The following is an 18,530-nucleotide window of genomic DNA, read 5'->3' as shown; positions in this document are numbered from 1 at the left end:
TAAGAAGTGTCTGTTCATATCCTTTGCCCACTCTTTGATGGGATTGTTTGATTTTTTCTTGTAAATTTGTATGAGTTCTTTGTAGGTTCTGGATATTAGCCCTTTGTCAGACGAGTAGATTGCAAAAATTTTCTCCCATTCTGTAGGTTGCCTGTTCACTCTGATGGTAGTTTCTTTTGCTGTGCAAAAGCTCTTTAGTTTAATTAGATCCCATTTGTCAATTTTGGCTTTTGTTGCCATTGCTTTTGGTGTTTTAGACATGAAGTCCTTGCCCATGCCTATGTCCTGAATGGTACTGCCTAGGTTTTCTTTTAGGGTTTTTATTCTATCCAAGCCAGCTTCTTCCTTCTTCTTTGCACAGGTGTTGGTCCCAAAACCTGTCTTGGCATCTGCTTCTGAAGAACCCAATCTGCAACAGAGGCCAAGCACAAAGACTTGCCTGGCCTATGATCTTTGGAACAAACACCTGAGCCACCGTGGACCCAAGAGCTAGAGAAACAACCAGCATGGATGGTCTGCCAGCACCGCTGGCCATAGCTGCTACTCAGTGGCCGTTCATCACATGGGAAAGGGACATGACCCTCTTCTCCCCAAACCAGCCCCCTCTTGACTTTGTTTTTCCAGCGGATGATGCCAGTTTTCCAGCCACTCAAGCTCAAGATCTCCAAGCCTTTCCCAAGTTCCTTTCCCTTCTGCTCCTACATCTGAACAGTTGCTAAGTTTTGAAACTCTATCTTTGCATACACCACCTCCCTCATGGGCTACTGCAGCAACCCCACGAGGACCCCTCCCTCCTTATTATAAGATGCTCACCCCTGGTGCAGGTCCTGTCACTGTGATTCCCGCTGGCGCTCCCCACCATATGGGTCACTGCTCTGTGGAAGGAAGGAATGACATATTGGAGTCACACCTGTTTCCCCGAAGTCATTGGGAGGTGTTCGTTGCTACTTGTTAGAAATACCCAAACACAAACAAAAGGTGGTAAAACAATGTGAATTGGATGAGAACTTTCTGCTTCTGTTTGGATTGAGGTCAGTGTTATTTCCTTAGCGTAGACCCAGAAAACAGAGCACTTGTTCAACTGAGGAGATGCCCCTGGCACGTAAGTGAATGTGCTTGTATGGACATGTGGAGGTCTCAAGAACAAAACAAGAGCTGGGCAACTTGCTGGCACTTGATACCCAGGTGTTTCTTAATGTTCCTGTTGAACAAATAGCTGTAAAATGCTGAATGAAATGCCCGCTTCCCTATGTACAGAGGGCAAGCTGCGAAGGTGGGGCACCATACATTCTAGTCGAAAGAGGACTAGTATAACCTCCCCATTAGGCCACACAAATGCTACAGCTGTGTACGTGTAGCCAAGGTGTCAGCAAGGTGTCAACAAATACTCTAAAATGTGCTGGAAAGAGGGATGGATGGAATATCAACCATTCTCTTTGGCATCATTCTCTACTAAGAGAACAGGCTTGGCCTCTCAGAAACCAAGAAAGGGCTTTGCTGCCTTTGCTATGTTTTCCTGTTAACCAGCAACAACATGAAATCATTAATTTGGGTTTCCCTTTCTCTTCTTTTTACTATTCTTCAAGTAGGCCCAATAGAGAATAATTTATTACTGCACTTTTCTGTCAAGGAAGCTGAATGCTTGTCATGGTTGCACAATACTTACTGCGCCATAAGTGGAGGGCCGGAAATATCAGGTCCATTTTACAGAGAAGCAAACTGAGCCCCAATAAGTGAAAGGAACTGGTGGTTCTCTTATTAAGAATGCCTGGCAGCCTCATATCTGGTGTGTAATCCATTTACTTTCTTCTTTTTAAATGGAGAAATTACTAAGCATCGTGGAGGATTAGGGTCCTGGAGACGAAGTCAATAAAATAACGTTGGTGAGTGGGTGTGAAGGTGCCCTCTCTAGGGTGGAAGTGGAAGCCGAGTGGGTCAACGCTTTTATTGGTACAACCTGCAACCATCCCAGATGAAATAATCAGGTGGCATCATTCCCACCTGTTTGTCACTGGTAGCCCCCGCCCCCCACCGCTGGGAAGACTCAAACACACAGAACATTCTAGCTTTTTGCAGTAATAATATCATGGGCATTAAAGAAGAAGATTAGAAAACAGCTTCAGGTGCATCACCTTCTGTCTTTCTCGTGTTCCTTTCTAAGAGGAGGCCTGGACGAGAATGAACAAGAAAGCCAGGCACTCACTCAGGAAAGTGCAAGGCAAGGCTCCTACCCGGCTGTGCCTCTGAAATCACCTACCCAGGGCCCTTGGTGAGGGTGGGAGGTGTGGGTGGCCAGTTGCCCCACCATCTTCAGCACTTGGGGGCAGTAAGGCCACCGGCTCTGCCTGAGGCCAAAATGTGCCACACTGGCTGCTCACTGGGCTCTGAAATCCTGCATGTAAACCACCCCTGCAGCCTCAGCAAGCATGTGGAAAGGTCTTTCTGCTGTCATGACTTGTCCTGGCTTTTGCTGAGACTCATACAGGACTTACACCCCTGGGCAGGGGTGCTGAGTGCCCAGGGTCTCTTTGGTCTAAAGCTCTGTCCCTTGGATGGATGGAAGGAAGGAAAGAAGGAAGGAAGGAAAGAAGGAAGGAAGGAAGGAAGGAAGGAAGGAAGGAAGGAAGGAAGGAAGGAAGGAAGGAAGGAAATGGTATGCCCAGATCTTTTTTCCCTCTTCCATAGATCAGTGGAGTTAAACCGCTAAAAGTGCTATGATCACATTAGATCTAGGGACAATAATTCCAATCAGATCCCTCCAGAAGAACTGTGATGGACAAGGAAAGTCACCTCATAGTGTGCCCACTGGATGCACCCACCCCAGCCCTTCCAGGTGGTTCCCCCTTTCTCTCTCTCATCATGACATGGTTTCCCCTCAGGCTTCTACCATCAACCATCAATCTGCCTCCAGGACCACAGACTTTCCTGTTACCCACTTACCCTGTCTGCAGGGGCACCGTGAAACTGAGGCCTTTGAGGTGCTGCCTGCATGTCATTCTCACAATAGTGTGAATTCATTTGTCAGATCAAGTTCTCTTGCCTGGCAGCTGCCTGGGCTTAGAGAGTTGCAGGATGGAAGTTTCAGTGGAAAAGCAAAGAGTGGTTTTGGGGCTTTGGAGGCTGTTATGAAGGGACTGTGGGGCTTCCTGAGTTCAGTGGGTGCCTGGGGCCCACTGAAGAGAAGTGTGAAACAAGTGGGGTTAGAAAGGGGAAGTCTCAAAAGACAAATTTCACATACATGAAATTTGACCTACTTAACACTTCTGCTGAGGCCCCACCTGGCTGGAAGAGAAATGCTGATATTAGCTCAAATAACATAGAGGTGAGGGAACCTGGATTGATTTGGCTAATGGAAGTAACAGACTTTTCTTTCTGCTAGAAATTGTGTGCACAGTCCCTTCCACAGAGCATGAGGCCTTTTACTCACAAAGAGTTATTCCCTTCAGCATGTAGACTTGGAGTCACGGGAGTGCCTCTCCCAAGGTCTAGAATAGATACTGCTGCTGCCCACCCCTAGTTCCTGGGACGCACCTGGCCCTTTCTGACCCCTACACCTTGGCCAATGGTGTTCTGCTGGCAGGACTGCCCTTCTCTAGCTTCTCCCCATCCTTTGAGTCCAGCTCAGTTGCCATCCCTTCCCTTTAGCTATTCCTCCTACCATTCTTTCCACAGATATTCCCTGAGTGCCTGCTAGATGCCAGGAACTCTTCCAGTGGTGGCGACACAGTAATACACAAAACAGACCCACTCCTTGCCCTTGAGAGCTTCTCTTCTGTCAGTCAGCACCCCTCTCCCAGTCCCTTTGCCCAGGACCGAACCAATCATATCATCTCCCATGCTCAAGTGAGTCTACCGCAGCAGTCATTGGATGGTATTAGAGAGAGTGGCATCTAGGTTCCCTGGTTCCCCAGTGCCTGACACCTTTGCCAAGCACCAGAGGCAGTCTCTCATTTCTTTAAAAAAGAAACTCAGGGGTAGCAATTTGCATAGGAAGGGCAGAGGCTAGGGGACTTACCTCAAAATGCACTTGCTAGCATGTGTGACAGTTCCACTTAGTTTTGTGATTTTTTCTTTTTTTTTTTTTGAGACAGAGTCTTGCTCCATTGCCCAGGCTGGAGTGCAATGGTGTGATCTCAGCTCACTGCAACCTCTGCCTCCCGGGTTCAAGCGATTCTCCCTGCCTCAGCCTCCCAGAGTAGCTGGGATTACAGGCGCCCACTGCCACGCCTGGCTAAGTTTTGTATTTTTAGTAGAGACGGGGTTTCGCCATGTTGGCCAGGCTGATCTCGAACTCCTGACTTCAGGTGATCCGCCCACCTCTGCCTCCCAAAGTGCTGGGATTACAGGCGTGAACCACCGTGCCTGGCCTTCGTTTTGTGATTCTTTGAGGGGATCACTAATGCAGTTTGGGGAATTTGTCTTACAGCTACAGTGACTTTGCAGGCATACTACCATCACACAGACTGTGGTTATCTGGGATGGTTACGGGGAGTTATGGAGACAGAAGAAAACTAAAGGTCTCCTAAACTGATTCCTTGGAAATGCCAGCACCTGTCAGGCGCACAGTGGGTACTAATGCCTGTTAGAAGTGTGGTTGAGAGGGCAGGAGGGTGTAACATGGATCCAGCTATCTGATCCTGAGGCTGGGTGCCATGTGGGTGTGAAGTACACCAGGGGCTCCAGCCAGCAAGTGCTAGCTCGGGTTACAGTTAGGGAGCTGGCGGAGTGTTCAGGCTGCTCTCTGGTACATAACACGCAGCTCGCTCCTCCAAGAAGAGCAAGAACACAGCTGCCCCTGGAGGAAGCTAGCAGCATCCTGTGTACTTGAAAAGAAAACCGAAAGTATTTCTCTTCACAAGAAACTGTTGTGTTTCCCTCTTTTTTCATAAACCCTCCCCCATTCCCCACCGCCCCAGGTGTGATGGAGTTTCCCTGGTCCAGAGTTGTGGGTAAAATAGCAGGAGACATGGACAAAATGGTATGAAGCGAGTTTGTGCTGGGCTGTGGTCCGTGCTGTTTGTCTAACTCAGTGAAGGTATCAGCCTACCCCAAGGAGGACTCTGCTATACGATCTGCATCCTGGTGATAGTAACCTCGCTTTTCTGGCTGTTGAAGTGCATTCCTGTGCGGATGTGGAAAGAGAGAAAGCAAGATACAGCCAGGGCTAGGACAGGAATGTGAGTATGTCCTTAATTGGACATGAGAGCCTTGAACTGATTCCAGTTGGAGTGTTTTCTTTTAGGGCCTGGACCCTAAAGATTTCATACAGTTTTCTTTGTCAGAAAAATCCCTTTGGTTCAAAGGCCCCTTGATAGAAATAAAGAAAAAGCCAGGACTGAATTTCTTTGATATTTGGGAAGGCAAGAGTTTATGAGCTGCCAGATCTCAGGCTTCTTTCGGGGGCAATGAAAGGATTCTGGACTGAAAGATGAAGGCACCTCCTGTGCTGCCACATGGGAAGAGGGGCCACTGGCTTTAGGGTGGGCTGCAGAGCCCCGATGGTAAGGACATAAAGCACTTTTTTCTTGACGCTTTATAGAAGCAACTTATCTCAGCCCTACTAGACCCTGAGGCCTAAAAGAGAGACTTCTATTGCCTGCTTTTATTGCTTTCCAAGTCTCAGACCCAGAGAGGTCAAGCCACTTGCCTGAGGACTTATAGCAAAGTCAGTCAAAGGCTGGAGGATTTTGTCTGGTGGGTTCGGGTTGCTTTGTGTTGTTGACTGCTAACTCACTGATGACCAAAATAGGAGGTTCACACTCTCGGGCGTCATTCATTCTCTGTGTGGCCAGTACCCAGCTAGGTACTTCCTGGGAGGCACCAAAGACAGAGGAACTCATGACAGTGAGAGAAGATGCTTGGACTCTGCGACTGCAAGAGTGGCCACCAGGTACAGCATGACTACTTGCCTCTAAAGTCTGCTCCCTAAAAGCTAGACATGTCAATCAAGGGACTCCAGGAGGAAAATGGGGCAGTTTGTGATGGCAATGAGTAAAAAACTGAAGCAGATGAAATCAGCTCTGCTAAACCCCCTCTTTTTCTCAAACACCTTAAAAACAAGCCCTACGTCTGCTCAGTGCTTTCCAATTTACCAAGTGTTTTCATAACATTATCTCATTTCATTCTCACTTCAACCCACACACATTCTTGCCTTTTAGATTTCTTATGTACGCAAATGAGTTTCACCGAAAAATTGGCTAGAAACTTCCCTTCTCCTACTCACTATTTTTTTTTTTAACCCCAAGCTTCTTTAAGAAGCTCCCAGATTCCCAGGGTGAGAAAGTTGTTTATCCTGCCAGCCCTGCCCTCCTGGATGGATCCCAGTGGTCCAGGTCTTTGCTATTGGAACCAGCGGTTTTGTATTCAGTTCATAGTGTAGCTGTGAAAACAAGCAAAACCACAGAAGCATGGTAAGTGTGGTATGGTGGGGAAAACATCAGCTTTGGAAACAGCAAGCCTCAGAGTCACATTTTGGGTTTGTTTTTTTTTTTTTAGATGGAATCTCACTCTGTCCCCCAGGCTGGAATGTAGTGGCACGATCTCAGCTCACTGCAACCTCTGTCTCCTGGGTTCAAGCGATTCTCCTGCCTCTCAGCCTCCCAAGTAGTTGGCATTACAGGCACCCACCACGACGCCCGGCTAATTTCTGTATTTTTAGTAGAGGTGGCATTTTACCATGTTGGCCAGGCTGGTCTCGAACTCCTGACCTCAAGTGATCTGCCCACCTAGGCCTCCCAAAGTGCTGGGATTACAGGCATGAGCCACCACACCCTGCCCAGAGTCACATTTTGGTTCAGCCATTTGAGAGCCATGTGGCCATGGCCAAGGTAGTTAACTTCTCAGAGCTTCTGTTGCTTGGTCTGTGAAGTGGGGGCAATAGTGCCTCTGTCTAAGATTGTTGTGAGGCATAGGTGTAGTAAGAAATACCAGTGTACCTCAGCACGTGTTGCCCCTTCCCATCTCCTATGTTCCTCCCCAAGGTCAAACAGCTACTTCGTAAAGTCCTTTATTAGTAACCAAAATACCAGCTTCACCACCATCAGGCAAAATAAATGCAATACTGTCTTTTTGCAACCCAGAGGGAGATGAGAAGTGGGAATGTGTTGCTTAATGATCTTTTTCTCTGAGACAGAGTCTTGCTCTGTTGCCCAGACTGGAGTGCAGTGGTACGATCATGACTCACTACAACCTCCACCTCCCGGGGCTCAAGCGATCCTCCCACCTCAGCCTCCTGAGAAGCTGGGACTACAAGTGTGCGCTGCCACGCCTGGCTAATTTTTTAGTTTTTGTAGAGACAGGATTTCACTATGTTGCCCAGGCTGGTCTCAAACTCCTGAGCTCAAGCAATCCTTCTGCCTCAGCCCTCCGAAGTGCTGGGATTACAGGTATGAGCCACCGCACCCAGCTGCTAAATGAATTTAGATGGAGACTTTTTTTTAACTAGATGAATGAACTTGCTACCTATCCTGCATACACAGCATCCTTGCAGCTGAGGTAACTCTAATAAGATCTTAAGTTCATTGCCTTTATTCTTTTTTTTTTTAATTTGTATTTTAGGTAGGTAAGAGAAGGTGCTGGCAAAATGGATGTATGTAATGTCAGAAAGCAAGGCAATTCTGATTACACCTGGATTTCTATTGAAGCAAAATTGCAATTCAACTCTTTAGTCTCCAAAGACAAAGACAGGAGAAGGGAAGGAACGCAGAGGGCTCTGATTGGGTAATTAGTTCACTGATCTGCATCTAGTAGATGTTCAGTAAATGTTGGTGATGGACTGTGGTGGTTTACAGAGTCCAGACATTGTGTTTGACCTTTGCTGCTGACTTCTTGGCAAATGCAGTGCAAGATGCAGTGTTAAAGTGGAAAGAACATCTGACCAGCAGTCTGAAGACTGCATTAGGTTCCATCTATACCACTTAATAGCCTGGCGACCTTGGACATGCCATTTAATCTCTTAGGTGTCTTCTCACCTGTAAAACGAGGAGACTGGGACAAGGTGATTTGGAAGGTCTCATTCAGCTCTAAGGTTCTGGGGCTGTAAGTAACTTCATTCGTTTGTGTTTCTGTTTCTTCATTTATTCAAAGGCAGTAGGGACAGAAACCTATCTCATAGGGTATTGGGAAGAAATGGTCAGTGTGCATATTGAAATACTCTGTATCTTTAGAGATATGAAGGAAAGGCAGTCAGCCAGAGCTATGTTAACAGAGGGGGAAGCTGAGTATGCCTACAACCTCTGACTTCCAGGCCCAGCTCAACGTCTTTCTGGCTGTGTGATCTTTGGCAAGCCTCCTAATTTATTTTGGCCTCAGTTTACATATCTGTGAACTGAGGACCGTAAGTTGTGCTATGTTAACTTTATCACATTCTTTTGAAAGCCAAGACAATGAAATGCTTCAAAAACAACAACAACAACAAAAAACATGCAAGGCATCATATAGACTAGAATTGAGAAACGGCATGCTAGTCATGGTTGCATCAAAGCTTAGCACCATGCGTCCCATATTTTCTTTTCTTTTGTTTTTTTTTTTGAGACAGAGTCTCACTTTTGTCGCCCAGGCTGGAGTGCACAATTGCAGCTCACTGCAACCTCTGCCTCCCAGGTTCAAGCGATTCTCCTGCCTCAGACTCCCAAGTAGCTGGGATTATAGGCACCCGCCACCATGCCCAGCTAATTTTTGTATTTTTAGTAGAGACAGGGTTTCACCATGTTGGCCAGGTTGGTCTCCAACTCCTGACCTCAGGTGGTCCACCTGCCTCGGCCTCACAAAGTGCTGGGATTACCAGGCGTGAGCCACTGTGCCCAGCCGCCTGCCATATTTTCAAATGAATGGATGTGTCACTGTGATTCCAGAGGAGAAACAGAAAATGTAGACTTGGGATCACAACCCCAGGCTTATTTTCTACTTTAACTTACTGACAGAGATGAACTTTAGCTAAAATGGGCATTAATAAGTTTCCCAAAGCATAGGCCTCAGGTAATTCCCTCAATGCACTCCAATATAGAGGATTTTTCCAGAGGCCATATAACAGCTGATGGAGGCCTTACTCCCCACCCTCTTCTCCAAAATAAGGCCATTTCGACATTTAGATATTTGGGAAATGGGGAGGGGGGGGTAAATAGCTTTCCGAGTTTTGAAAGCTTCATATGGCAATAATCATAAACACGTAAAGTATGTGTGTTATGTGTAAAAGTGCCGCGACAGTCTCTGATCCCAGCCTCACCAGAGATTGCTACTGGGAAGAAATGGCAGAAGGCTCCATCCTGCCCATCCGGGGTCTAGTCCAGACATTTTCCTCCGAGTGCCAGGAAGTCTCAGCCTGGAAACTAGCTCTCGAAGCACTGGCTTCTCTTGTGGCTGCCTAGATGACAATGTGTCCCACCTGGCCAGTGACACTGAGAAGCTTCCCCACCCTGTGTGCAGGACACCAACAATAACCCCTGTCCTGCAGCATCTCCCGATTAGCACCTCCATCAGGCACCACCCCCAGAGGAAGAGAATGCGGTTAGCTTGGGAGGTGGGGGAATTTCTCTGGTTGGAGCGGGCAGCCAGGGGCTTGTCATGAAGCTGTGTTTTCATAGGAAGCACACTATTTTTACTCAGGCTGTACATATAAGCATATACGTGATTGAAAATAGCCCAGTTATTTTTAAATAAATTATTCTCATCAATTCTTATAATTTTTGTTTGGGTTGGTTTTGCGGGGACTGATGAAAATTATGAGGGTCTTCTCTCCTGGCTTCCTTCAGGGTCCTACCCCTCTTGAACCCTCACAATTAATTCTGTCATTCTTTTGCCTGAGATAAGCTAGGCGTTTCCACTTTCAAGCACCTATATAGGGATTCAGTACACTCACTGCCTTTCTTTTAAAGAGCTGATTAACTTCAAAGCCGATTTAATTTTGCTTAGTTTTTGATCGCCCCGCGCCCCCTTTCCCTAGCCCCTATACACGGGTAGGTCAGGGTTCTAAAGCCATTTTACAGGCGTAATTGAAGCGGAAGGCCACAGAGGGGCAGCGCTGGGTCCGGAGTGAGACTCCCATCATGTGGCTCTGGGGGGCTGCGCAGCTTTGCCTTCCTGGACAGACGCCCGGAGCTGCAATTCCTGGGCAGTGTGGGAGGCGTTCGGCTAAAGCTCTTTGTTTCTGCTGTCATAAGCGACTCCTCGGAGGAGACGTGGGAGTCAAGGATGGGGGACGGCGCGCACACCGCCCGCCCGCACCCCCTGCCCCCGCTGCGGACCGTGCGTACGTGTGTGTGTGTCTGCAATGGAAAAACCCTACCCAGGACGACACCACATCCTTGCTCCCACAAATAAAACCTTCCACAGAACTCAGGGCTGCAGACCAGCCCTTCGCAAGCCAACGCGCCCCGTGGGCACTCGATCCCCTGGCTCCGCGTCTCTCGCACCTTCCCACTGCTTCTTCTTTAACCATGCTCTTGTTTACCCGCGCTGATCGCAAGGCTGCGGGCGAGGATTCCAGGGAGAGGCCTAGTCGGGGGAACAAACGCTTCAGAGGGGTCCCGAGGTGCGGGCTGGGGGACAGCCAGTGGATGGGAAGGAGGACGCTGGCGCCGGTGGCCGGGGTGGAGGAGTGGCGGGCGCCCTACCCCGGCGCAGCGCGGCCGCCGAGCGGTCACGTCCGGAGCTGCCCCCGCGCCCTCCTCGCGCCCACTCCGCCGCGCTGGAGTCCGGGATGTACGCGGAGGGGGTTGTGAGGGGGAAGCGGCGCGTACGCGGAGTCCGGGCCGGTGCGGACGCGGAGTCCGGGCTGGTGTGAGTGAGCCCGTGTGCGCGTGGGAGAGCGGCGGGAGGGGGCCGGGCTCGGAGCCGCAGCGAACCACGGCCCCGGGAGCAGAGCCGAGCGCGCCCCCGAGCCGCCGCCAGCGCTGAAGCCATTCATGATTTTGGTGACGTTATTCCAGGAGCGGGCGAGGGAGGGCGGGGCCTCTCGGGGCCAAGCCCCGCCCCCGCCCCTATAAATACGGCTTCCCGGGTTCTTTGTGGGGCTGAGAGCTCAGTGGAGAGCGGGTAGTTGTGTCCGCCTTGCAGACGCTGCTGGCCGTGGGGCTGTCCTGGGAAGGCGGACGGCGAGCGCCAGGTGCCCGCACTAGGCCGCCTGCCGTGCCTGTCTGCGCCCGTGTCATCCTCACTCGGGACGCAGGGACCGTTTTTAAATCACAGGGGCGTGTGTCAGCCTGCCCTAGGACTTCATGTCTATATATTTCCCCATTCACTGGTGAGTACCCTGCGCCTGCGGCGGGCGTCCGTCTGGCGGCGGTGGCTGCGGGTCCGGGCGCCTGCTTCGTGCGGGCTCCGGGTGCGAGGGCAGCCGGCGGCGCGGGCGCTCAGCGCTAACCCGCCGCCCGAGCCCGCGCAGGAGTCAACATCAAGGTTGCAAAGGTGGGGGTGGGGGGAGGGGGTGCTGAGAACATCCAGACAAAGGACGTGAACTCGGAGCCCTCACCCAAGTGACGGCCGGAGGGTTTGTATTGGTTGGCTGGGAAGCCAGGGGTCACGTGTGAATCCCCCCCCCCGGTGAAACCCCCCTATGCGGAGAGCTGCAGGAGGCGCGCGCCCCGCTTGGCGCAGGGGGGCTCCTGCTCTTCCCGGGCCCCTCCTCTTTTTCTTTTTGTTTGCATGCAAGTCTCAACGTCGAGGCCGGCTGCAGCGGGGCTGAGCTGGTGCAGCCGCCGGGTTTGCAGAGCTCCGGGGGGTGGGGGGCGGGAAACGCTCTCCCCACGCGTAACCCCACTAAAGCCACAAGCAGCAGGGCACACACTGCAGCCTCTCAACCCCTGCCCTCTCCGTGGCCCCTAAAAACCGACGCACAGTGGTGGGGACCGGGACTGGGAGGAGCCGCCTTCGCCGTGCTGTGGGGGAAGGAGCCCGGGCCGGGCGCGGGGCGTCGGAGGTTTGCCCCGGACTAGGGATCGGAGCCGGGAGGGCTGCAGAGAGAGGCAGGCCCCTGGCTGCTGGGACTTCCTTGCCGGCGGTTTCTTCCTTCCTGCGCTGGGTTAGACGAGAAGCGGCCGGGGGCGAGCGCTGGCGGCCCCGGAGCGCGCTCTCAGGTGCGGACGTGGGGAGCTCGGCCCCGAGTCTCTGGCAGGCGCTGAGCGAAGGGAAACCCGGCGCAAGCGTCGGCGGGGTCCGGCCTGGCCCAGGAAGCGGAAAGTTCATGCTTCTCGCTTCAACTTTTCGGGCCGGCGCCACAGCCCCGAGCGAAGAAGAGCCGCCCCTACGTCAGGCTCTTCGCCCTGTGGGCGCTCTTCTGGCTCCTTTCTTTGGAGGTCGCCAACAGCCTTTCCAGGACCCGGGAGGAAACTGCCTTTGCAGGGGCCAGCTCCCGAACCTAAACTTGGCCCCAAACCCCGCATCTTCTTAGTCTCCCCGCCCCCATCCCAGCCTGTCAGTGTTTAGAGAGGGGACTGAACTTCCCTCTCTCAACAGTTCAAGTTCCCCCACCCCGAGGCTTGTGTACCCTTCTTGTGGGTGCCCCTCCCTTGCCTCTCCCTCGGTGCCTTATTATACGTGAGGCTTTAAAGGCTGTTAGAGGCTGTGTGCCTTTGGCTGCTCAAAATTTACCAAGGTGGGTGCTTGGGCCCATTAGAAGTATTATGGGAAATTAAGATTTAAGATTATTTCATCGATTAGCACTTTGTAGCTTGCAATGCTTTTGTGCAGACATTAACCCTTAACCTAACTGTGAGGTATGCACTGTTAGCATCAGAGTAACAGACAAACAGGACACTTGTGGCTCAGAGAAGTTACAGGACTTGTTCAAGATCACACAGCTCTTGAGGGGCAGAGCCTAGAACCTATTGTTTCTGTTCCTAACCATACAATTGAAGAGGAATCTGGTACCCCTGTTTCCTTAGATATCCCCCCTCAAAACAAACATTTTTGTTTTAAACCGTATGCACAGGCACGGTGGTGGAAAGCGTTGGGTGCTGTGTAGCAGGTACCTGGATTTGGTGCTTATGTTCAGCATTATGTGCACAGGATCCTATATGTGCCCAGAGCTTGTGCAAGGATAACGGAATATTCGTATCCTGCTTAGAGAGTACAAGGCACTTTTACATGTCAGCCATCGGTGGGCCAACTTGGCCCCTCTGGAAATTTCCTTTGCAATCAGAGTCGGGTATCCTTAAGGCTTTTAATCCAGGGGATGTTTTTGAAGCTGCGAGCAAGCAGCTGCTGTGTCTGGGGCTAGAGAAAGGGGTTGGATGGCAGATGTGAAACTTGCAGAAAAGCTGACCCCTTGGGGCTTTAAGTGGAGCATTTTGCTAAAAGGAGCACCAGAGAGACAGAAATTTAGGAAAGCTGTATGATTGGACTTTGTTTCCCTCCAGTTGACCTGTTATTGCTATTATGTAATAATAATATATAGAGTTCCCCTTTGGAAAATTCATGTGAGGATTATTTTTATTCTTAGTTGGAGAGGTGAAGGGAGATGTGGTTGAATTGGTTTTAATATAGACAGATGGACTCAGCTACCTATTGTTTTGGTTTTTCTAGTTCTGTCATTTGAAGAAACATTCGGGGTCCCTCTGTGCCAGTGGGGACTAGAGTATAAGAGAGGAGAGAAGAGGTTTGCCTGAGAGGTCTGCAGACAATGAGCTTTGTCTGTTGGGGCTGAGCCCTGGGGCTGTGGGCTTGCAAGGCACTTCCTCAGGGTGTGAGCTTGTTTTTCTGCAAGTTCTGTTTTGAACACCTCTCTTCCTGTCTCCAGACAGTCCCCTGATCCCATAGCAGTGAATGCATGAAGAGTTAGGAATGTGAAAGTGCATATGTTTGTTGACTTTTGGTCTGGGTTTCTTGGCAGCCCTGACTATCTGAGATCGGCCGAGATGACTGAGGTGATGATGAACACCCAGCCCATGGAGGAGATCGGCCTCAGCCCCCGCAAGGATGGACTTTCCTACCAGGTGAGTAAGTCCTGGCTTCCCTCTTGACTCTTTAGAGCCTAGTGGCTTTTGTTGGGGGTGGGGACAGACTTGGTTTTGCATCCCAGTGTCACTTGTAAGAGCCATGGACTGTGGCAGAGTCCCCTAATGCCAGTAAGCCTCAGTTTCTTCATCCGTAAAATGGGACAACATCGTTCTTATCTCCTAAGATTGCGGTAAAGATTCACCATGACGGTGACCAGTGGATGTGTAGAAGGCATTCGTAGTCTGGGACAGATAAGGGCTCAGCAAGCATTAGCCATTGTGATGAATTAACCCTACTGGCTCTGTGAACTTTCCCATTCACCGCAGCAAAGGAGCAAGTGATTTGTGTAGTCGATTGAGACCAGAACTTTCCTTCCCAGCCATGCCTGGGGTAGTAGAAGCCTTGCTGTCGGGGGCTTCTGCAGAAGGGTGGTCTGGTGGGGATAGCCATGTCCAATGCTGCTTTCTTCCTTGGGCTGATTGTTGACCTGTTGATTCAGAGTTAACATTCAAACCACTTAGAGAGGAAGAGATTTTCCCCAAAGGGAGGCTAGCTCAGGGATGTTATTGCTGGGATCTTGCTTGGAGATCATCCTGTGTGGTGGATCCAAAATGCACAAGGACCACAAAAAGGGACCGGAGTGAGCCCTCTGGACTCTCACCCCAGCCCTCTTCTGTGGCTTGCCCTGCTGCCTCTCTACTGCCCCTGGGATGGGGGGGCGGGGGCAGTGGAGCACCTGCAGTTCCCTCTGGGCTGTGAGCTGGTTTAGGGCTTTGGAGGAGAGTTCCTATGTTGTTAAACTGGGGAGAGGGAGGAGTCTGTTCTTAAGGAAGACCTTGGGGCTAGGGAAGTTGTGTAGGATGGCCAGCCCAGGGAAGTCGAAAGGGAGTGTGATGGGTCCATGCTACAGACGTGAAGGTATGGCCGCTGCACGCCAAGTACTCTACAGACGCTACCTTGCTCACACCTCACCACAGCTCCCAGGTGGGGATCCTCACCCTGTTCACAGATGAGGAAATGGCTCAGCCTGAGTCAGTGACTTGGGTCTGTCTAACCCCAGAGCCTTGTCCTTCTGATGTATTGTTTATCCACACCATGGCTTGGTTCCACTAGGGTCTAGGTTGACTCTGGCTGGTCATTCCTGAGAACTGTTCCAGGGACATTTATTTTGTAAATTAAAAAAACAAAACAAAACAAATAGAAAGCCAGGGAGCCAGAGGGGGTGCCATGGAGGGATAGTAATCAGATAGAACCAAGCTAAAAGCTCAGGCAGGCTCACATGACTTCAGACACACTTGGGAGGCTAAGGAGGCCCCTTTGTTTTGTCTGTGTTGGCAGTCTTGCTGACTGGAAATAAGTAGCCATTAGCCTGAAGGGGGTGTATGGGGCAAGGGGGAACTCTCTTTCCTACCGTTTGACTTTTCTTTTTTTTTTTTTTTTTTTTTTTTTGAGACGGAGTCTCGCTGTGTCGCCCAGGCTGGAGTGCAGTGGCCGGATCTCAGCTCACTGCAAGCTCTGCCTCCCGGGTTTTTACGCCATTCTCCTGCCTCAGCCTCCCGAGTAGCCGGGACTACAGGCGCCCGCCACCTCGCCCGGCTAGTTTTTTGTATTTTTTAGTAGAGACGGGGTTTCACCGTGTTAGCCAGGATGGTCTCGAACTCCTGACCTCGTGATCCGCCCGTCTCGGCCTCCCAAAGTGCTGGGATTACAGGCTTGAGCCACCGCGCCCGGCCCCGTTTGACTTTTCTACCCTCCTCCCCCAGAGTGGGTCTGAGGAATACAATTGAGGGCCCCCCAACCTGGTGGGAGGGGTAGAAGTTTCCTGGCCCACCAGGCAGGGGGTTTTGGGTAGCAGTTTCCAAGCCCCTGAGTCAGACTGAATCTCTGTGGTTACAGGTGAGGTTCTCTTTCGGTTCTGGGTTTTTAGATTTCCATCACAGAACCTTTCCAAATGCAGTCATCTGTTCGTCTTGTGTGTGCTTTTCATATTTTCCTTTTAAACACATCCCAGGATAAACGGCCAGACCCTATAGGGCAGTTTTCTCAATGCTTCAAGTCCTTCAGGCCATTCTGCGGGACCTGAGACTCAGGGCAGGTAATGAGGGAGGAAGGAGCTGGGGGAGGAAGGCCACACTGGGGCTGCAAGGGCAGGAGGAAAATAAAATCGCCTCTGGGTGCCTGACACATCTTGGCACTGCCTGAGCAAAGGATCCTCAAATCTTCCCTCGTGGTGCTGGACTGAGGGCCCAGTTCTCAGAGCCCCCTCCCAGGAAATGTGTCTGCTGCCTTGATGGGGACCACTCCCCAGTTCCAAAATATCTTACTTGGAACTTCAAAGCACTCTGGTCACAATTTTTCACAACTTTTCTGATTTCAGAAAGGTCTCATGGTTGCCTGCTGAAGAGGAAAGGGAGATTGTAGTATTCAACCTTGCAATATTTAGGGGCACTTTCCCTGTGCAACCTGCTGTGCTGGCCTCTGTGCCCAGGGTCCAGGACCCTTGTAAGAACCCAGCATCTACATAAACATCCGGAACACAGGTGGTGCAGTCAGTCCAGGTGTGGGACATACAGAAGCTACAGTGAGTCCAGGCATTGACAGCAACAATGAAATCCAACTGACGGAATCAGAGGGAGGGCAGACTGGGGCTGGGCTTTGAAAGAAAATTAGGACTTTGAGAGGGCAGCTCCATCTCTAAGGTAATGTTCTTATACCTTCAGACACCCCTGGGCTCGCCCCTGTTTATGCCGGGGGCAGGGCTGTGCAGTGAGCTGGTCTGACAATTGCTGTGTGACAGATATTCTCTGCACCCACTCAAAGCTAGTGCCATCCAATTAGACACATTCCCACCAGAGCTCTGGGGATTGGCTGGGACTGGCGCTTGGCTGGAGCCCCTTCCCTGTGCCTGCTCCGGCTGGGCTCAGGGCTGGGGGCAGGAGATCTCGGAGCTCTATTCTTGGCGTTCCTCCTAAGGATAATAATAGTACGTGACTTTTACGGAGACCTGCTTTTCTAAGGAACTGAGAATGGGAAGGAGACATCAGTCCAGACTTGGCAGATGAAATAGGATCTCAGGCTTGTGATTTGACCTTGAAAACAAAGTCATCAAATAAATGGCACATTGGACTTCGTCAGTCACTTCCCCACCTTGCAGATCTACCGAGAATGAAGCTTTCCTGATTTCTCTGTACCAGATGTGGCCTTTCTTTTAATGCCTGTGGCATTTTATACTTACCAATGATGCCGCGCTGCTTCAAGGATATGGGTTCTGCTTTACCTTCTCTTTGCCTAGGTCCTCGAAGGCAAGGGAGGACTTATCTTCATCTTTGTACCCCACCCCCACCCAAGGTGCCTAAGTGCTATAAGTGGGCGGTGATTATTTCCATAAAGTGGAGTCTCCTAATTCTAAAGCTGGCCACCTTCTCTTCTGCCTTAGCTTCTGGAAAGGGCCTGCTCAGGCTCATGCCTACCAAGGTTTCAGAGAGATGCCCTTTTAATCCCCTGAAAGATTCAAGGAAGCCCTAGCTGCTGTCCTGGGGCAGTTAGGGCTGTGTTGCGGGTTGGTGCCTTGTTTTGCAGTAACATTCATTTGGAGAGGCAGTTCAGCAAGGGAAATCCACGTGTGCACATTCACTTGACATGAATTGTGACACCCTGTGGGGTGGGTGAGTAAATGGTTACTAGAAAGTGTGAGTACATTTTGGGCAGGCGGGCTGTGGGTGGCGGCCAGCTAACCAGCTGAGTGGGAGGCTCTCCAGCAGGATGTTGATTTCCCTGATGGCAGCAGCTCCCTCCCCACCTCCATCCAGCCTGTGGAACAGGAATTTCTGCTGCCCCGGTGCCTTCTTCCTCACCCTAATTCAAGGAAGCAAGTCAGCGGCTGCTTCCTTGTCTCCAGGGACTCTTAAAAATATGGTGTTGGGGAATGCCTCTGCAACTGGGTCTCCTTCAATGCTGTGCCCGAATTGGCCTGGGCTTTGTCTGGGGAAGGGTCCTGGGAGTTTACCTGTGAGCACCCACACTGCCACCACCCGAGGGCACTGGGACCCTGGCCTTGCTACTCTAACTTCCTCAGCACAGCAGCCAAGGCTTCTAGAGTTTCATCACCCCAGCTAAGGTCTAGATACAGATGTGGCTCCTTGGTTTTCATTTAAAACTGTTCCTTCTAAAGCACCTGGACCAAAGTCTGAGCACATTATCCCTCCTCAGGCTCTTTAAGCTTCTTTAATCAGCAACATCCCTTCCTGGCTGCCCTTTGATTCCTTCTGCTTTTATTCTTGGTCACATCCCCCTCCATTTGACATCCGTCAGTCAGGCAAGCATCGGGCTCCCCTCCTCAGGGCAGCGAGGGAGGATGCTCTGGGAGGGAGGAAGCCAGGAGGAGCCATTTCTTCACACAGCACAGTGCTCCTGTGCACCACTCATTCCCTTTGATAAACAGAGCTGAGAGCTTCCTGCATTCCCACGTGGGAGGGAGTGATGTCCTGGTGCTTTCTGTGGTAGGGAAGAGCAGGCTAGGGAGCTGATCTCTCTTGCCTCAGCCTTAGTATTTGCCTTGTGCAGTTTGAGAGCCTCAGCTATGGCCCTGCATTGAGGAG

At 50.9% G+C, this 18,530-nt stretch overlaps 1 protein-coding gene across 2 annotated transcripts in view; it reads left to right on the top strand.

Annotated features, from left to right (window-relative positions):
• Nucleotides 1-11,005: 11,005 nt before the first annotated feature.
• Nucleotides 11,006-18,530, top strand: part of LBH (LBH regulator of WNT signaling pathway) — a 29,419-nt gene continuing 21,894 nt past the window's right edge. Inside the window, exons 1-2 of one of the 2 annotated variants that reach the window (XM_005576206.4) lie at nt 11,006-11,239; nt 13,826-13,928. In XM_005576206.4, the coding sequence (XP_005576263.1) occupies nt 11,214-11,239; nt 13,826-13,928 (129 nt within the window). In that variant the 5' untranslated portion in view covers nt 11,006-11,213. Of the gene's footprint in view, nt 11,240-11,845; nt 12,072-13,825; nt 13,929-18,530 lie in introns of those variants that run through there. The other variant, XM_065527228.2, reaches the window with a different exon arrangement.

This window comes from Macaca fascicularis, chromosome 13 (assembly GCF_037993035.2).
Source record: "Macaca fascicularis isolate 582-1 chromosome 13, T2T-MFA8v1.1".
NCBI classification, from domain to species: Eukaryota; Metazoa; Chordata; class Mammalia; order Primates; family Cercopithecidae; genus Macaca; species Macaca fascicularis.
Note: the sequence above shows the minus strand (reverse complement) of the source record. Positions and strands in the feature narration are given on the sequence as shown.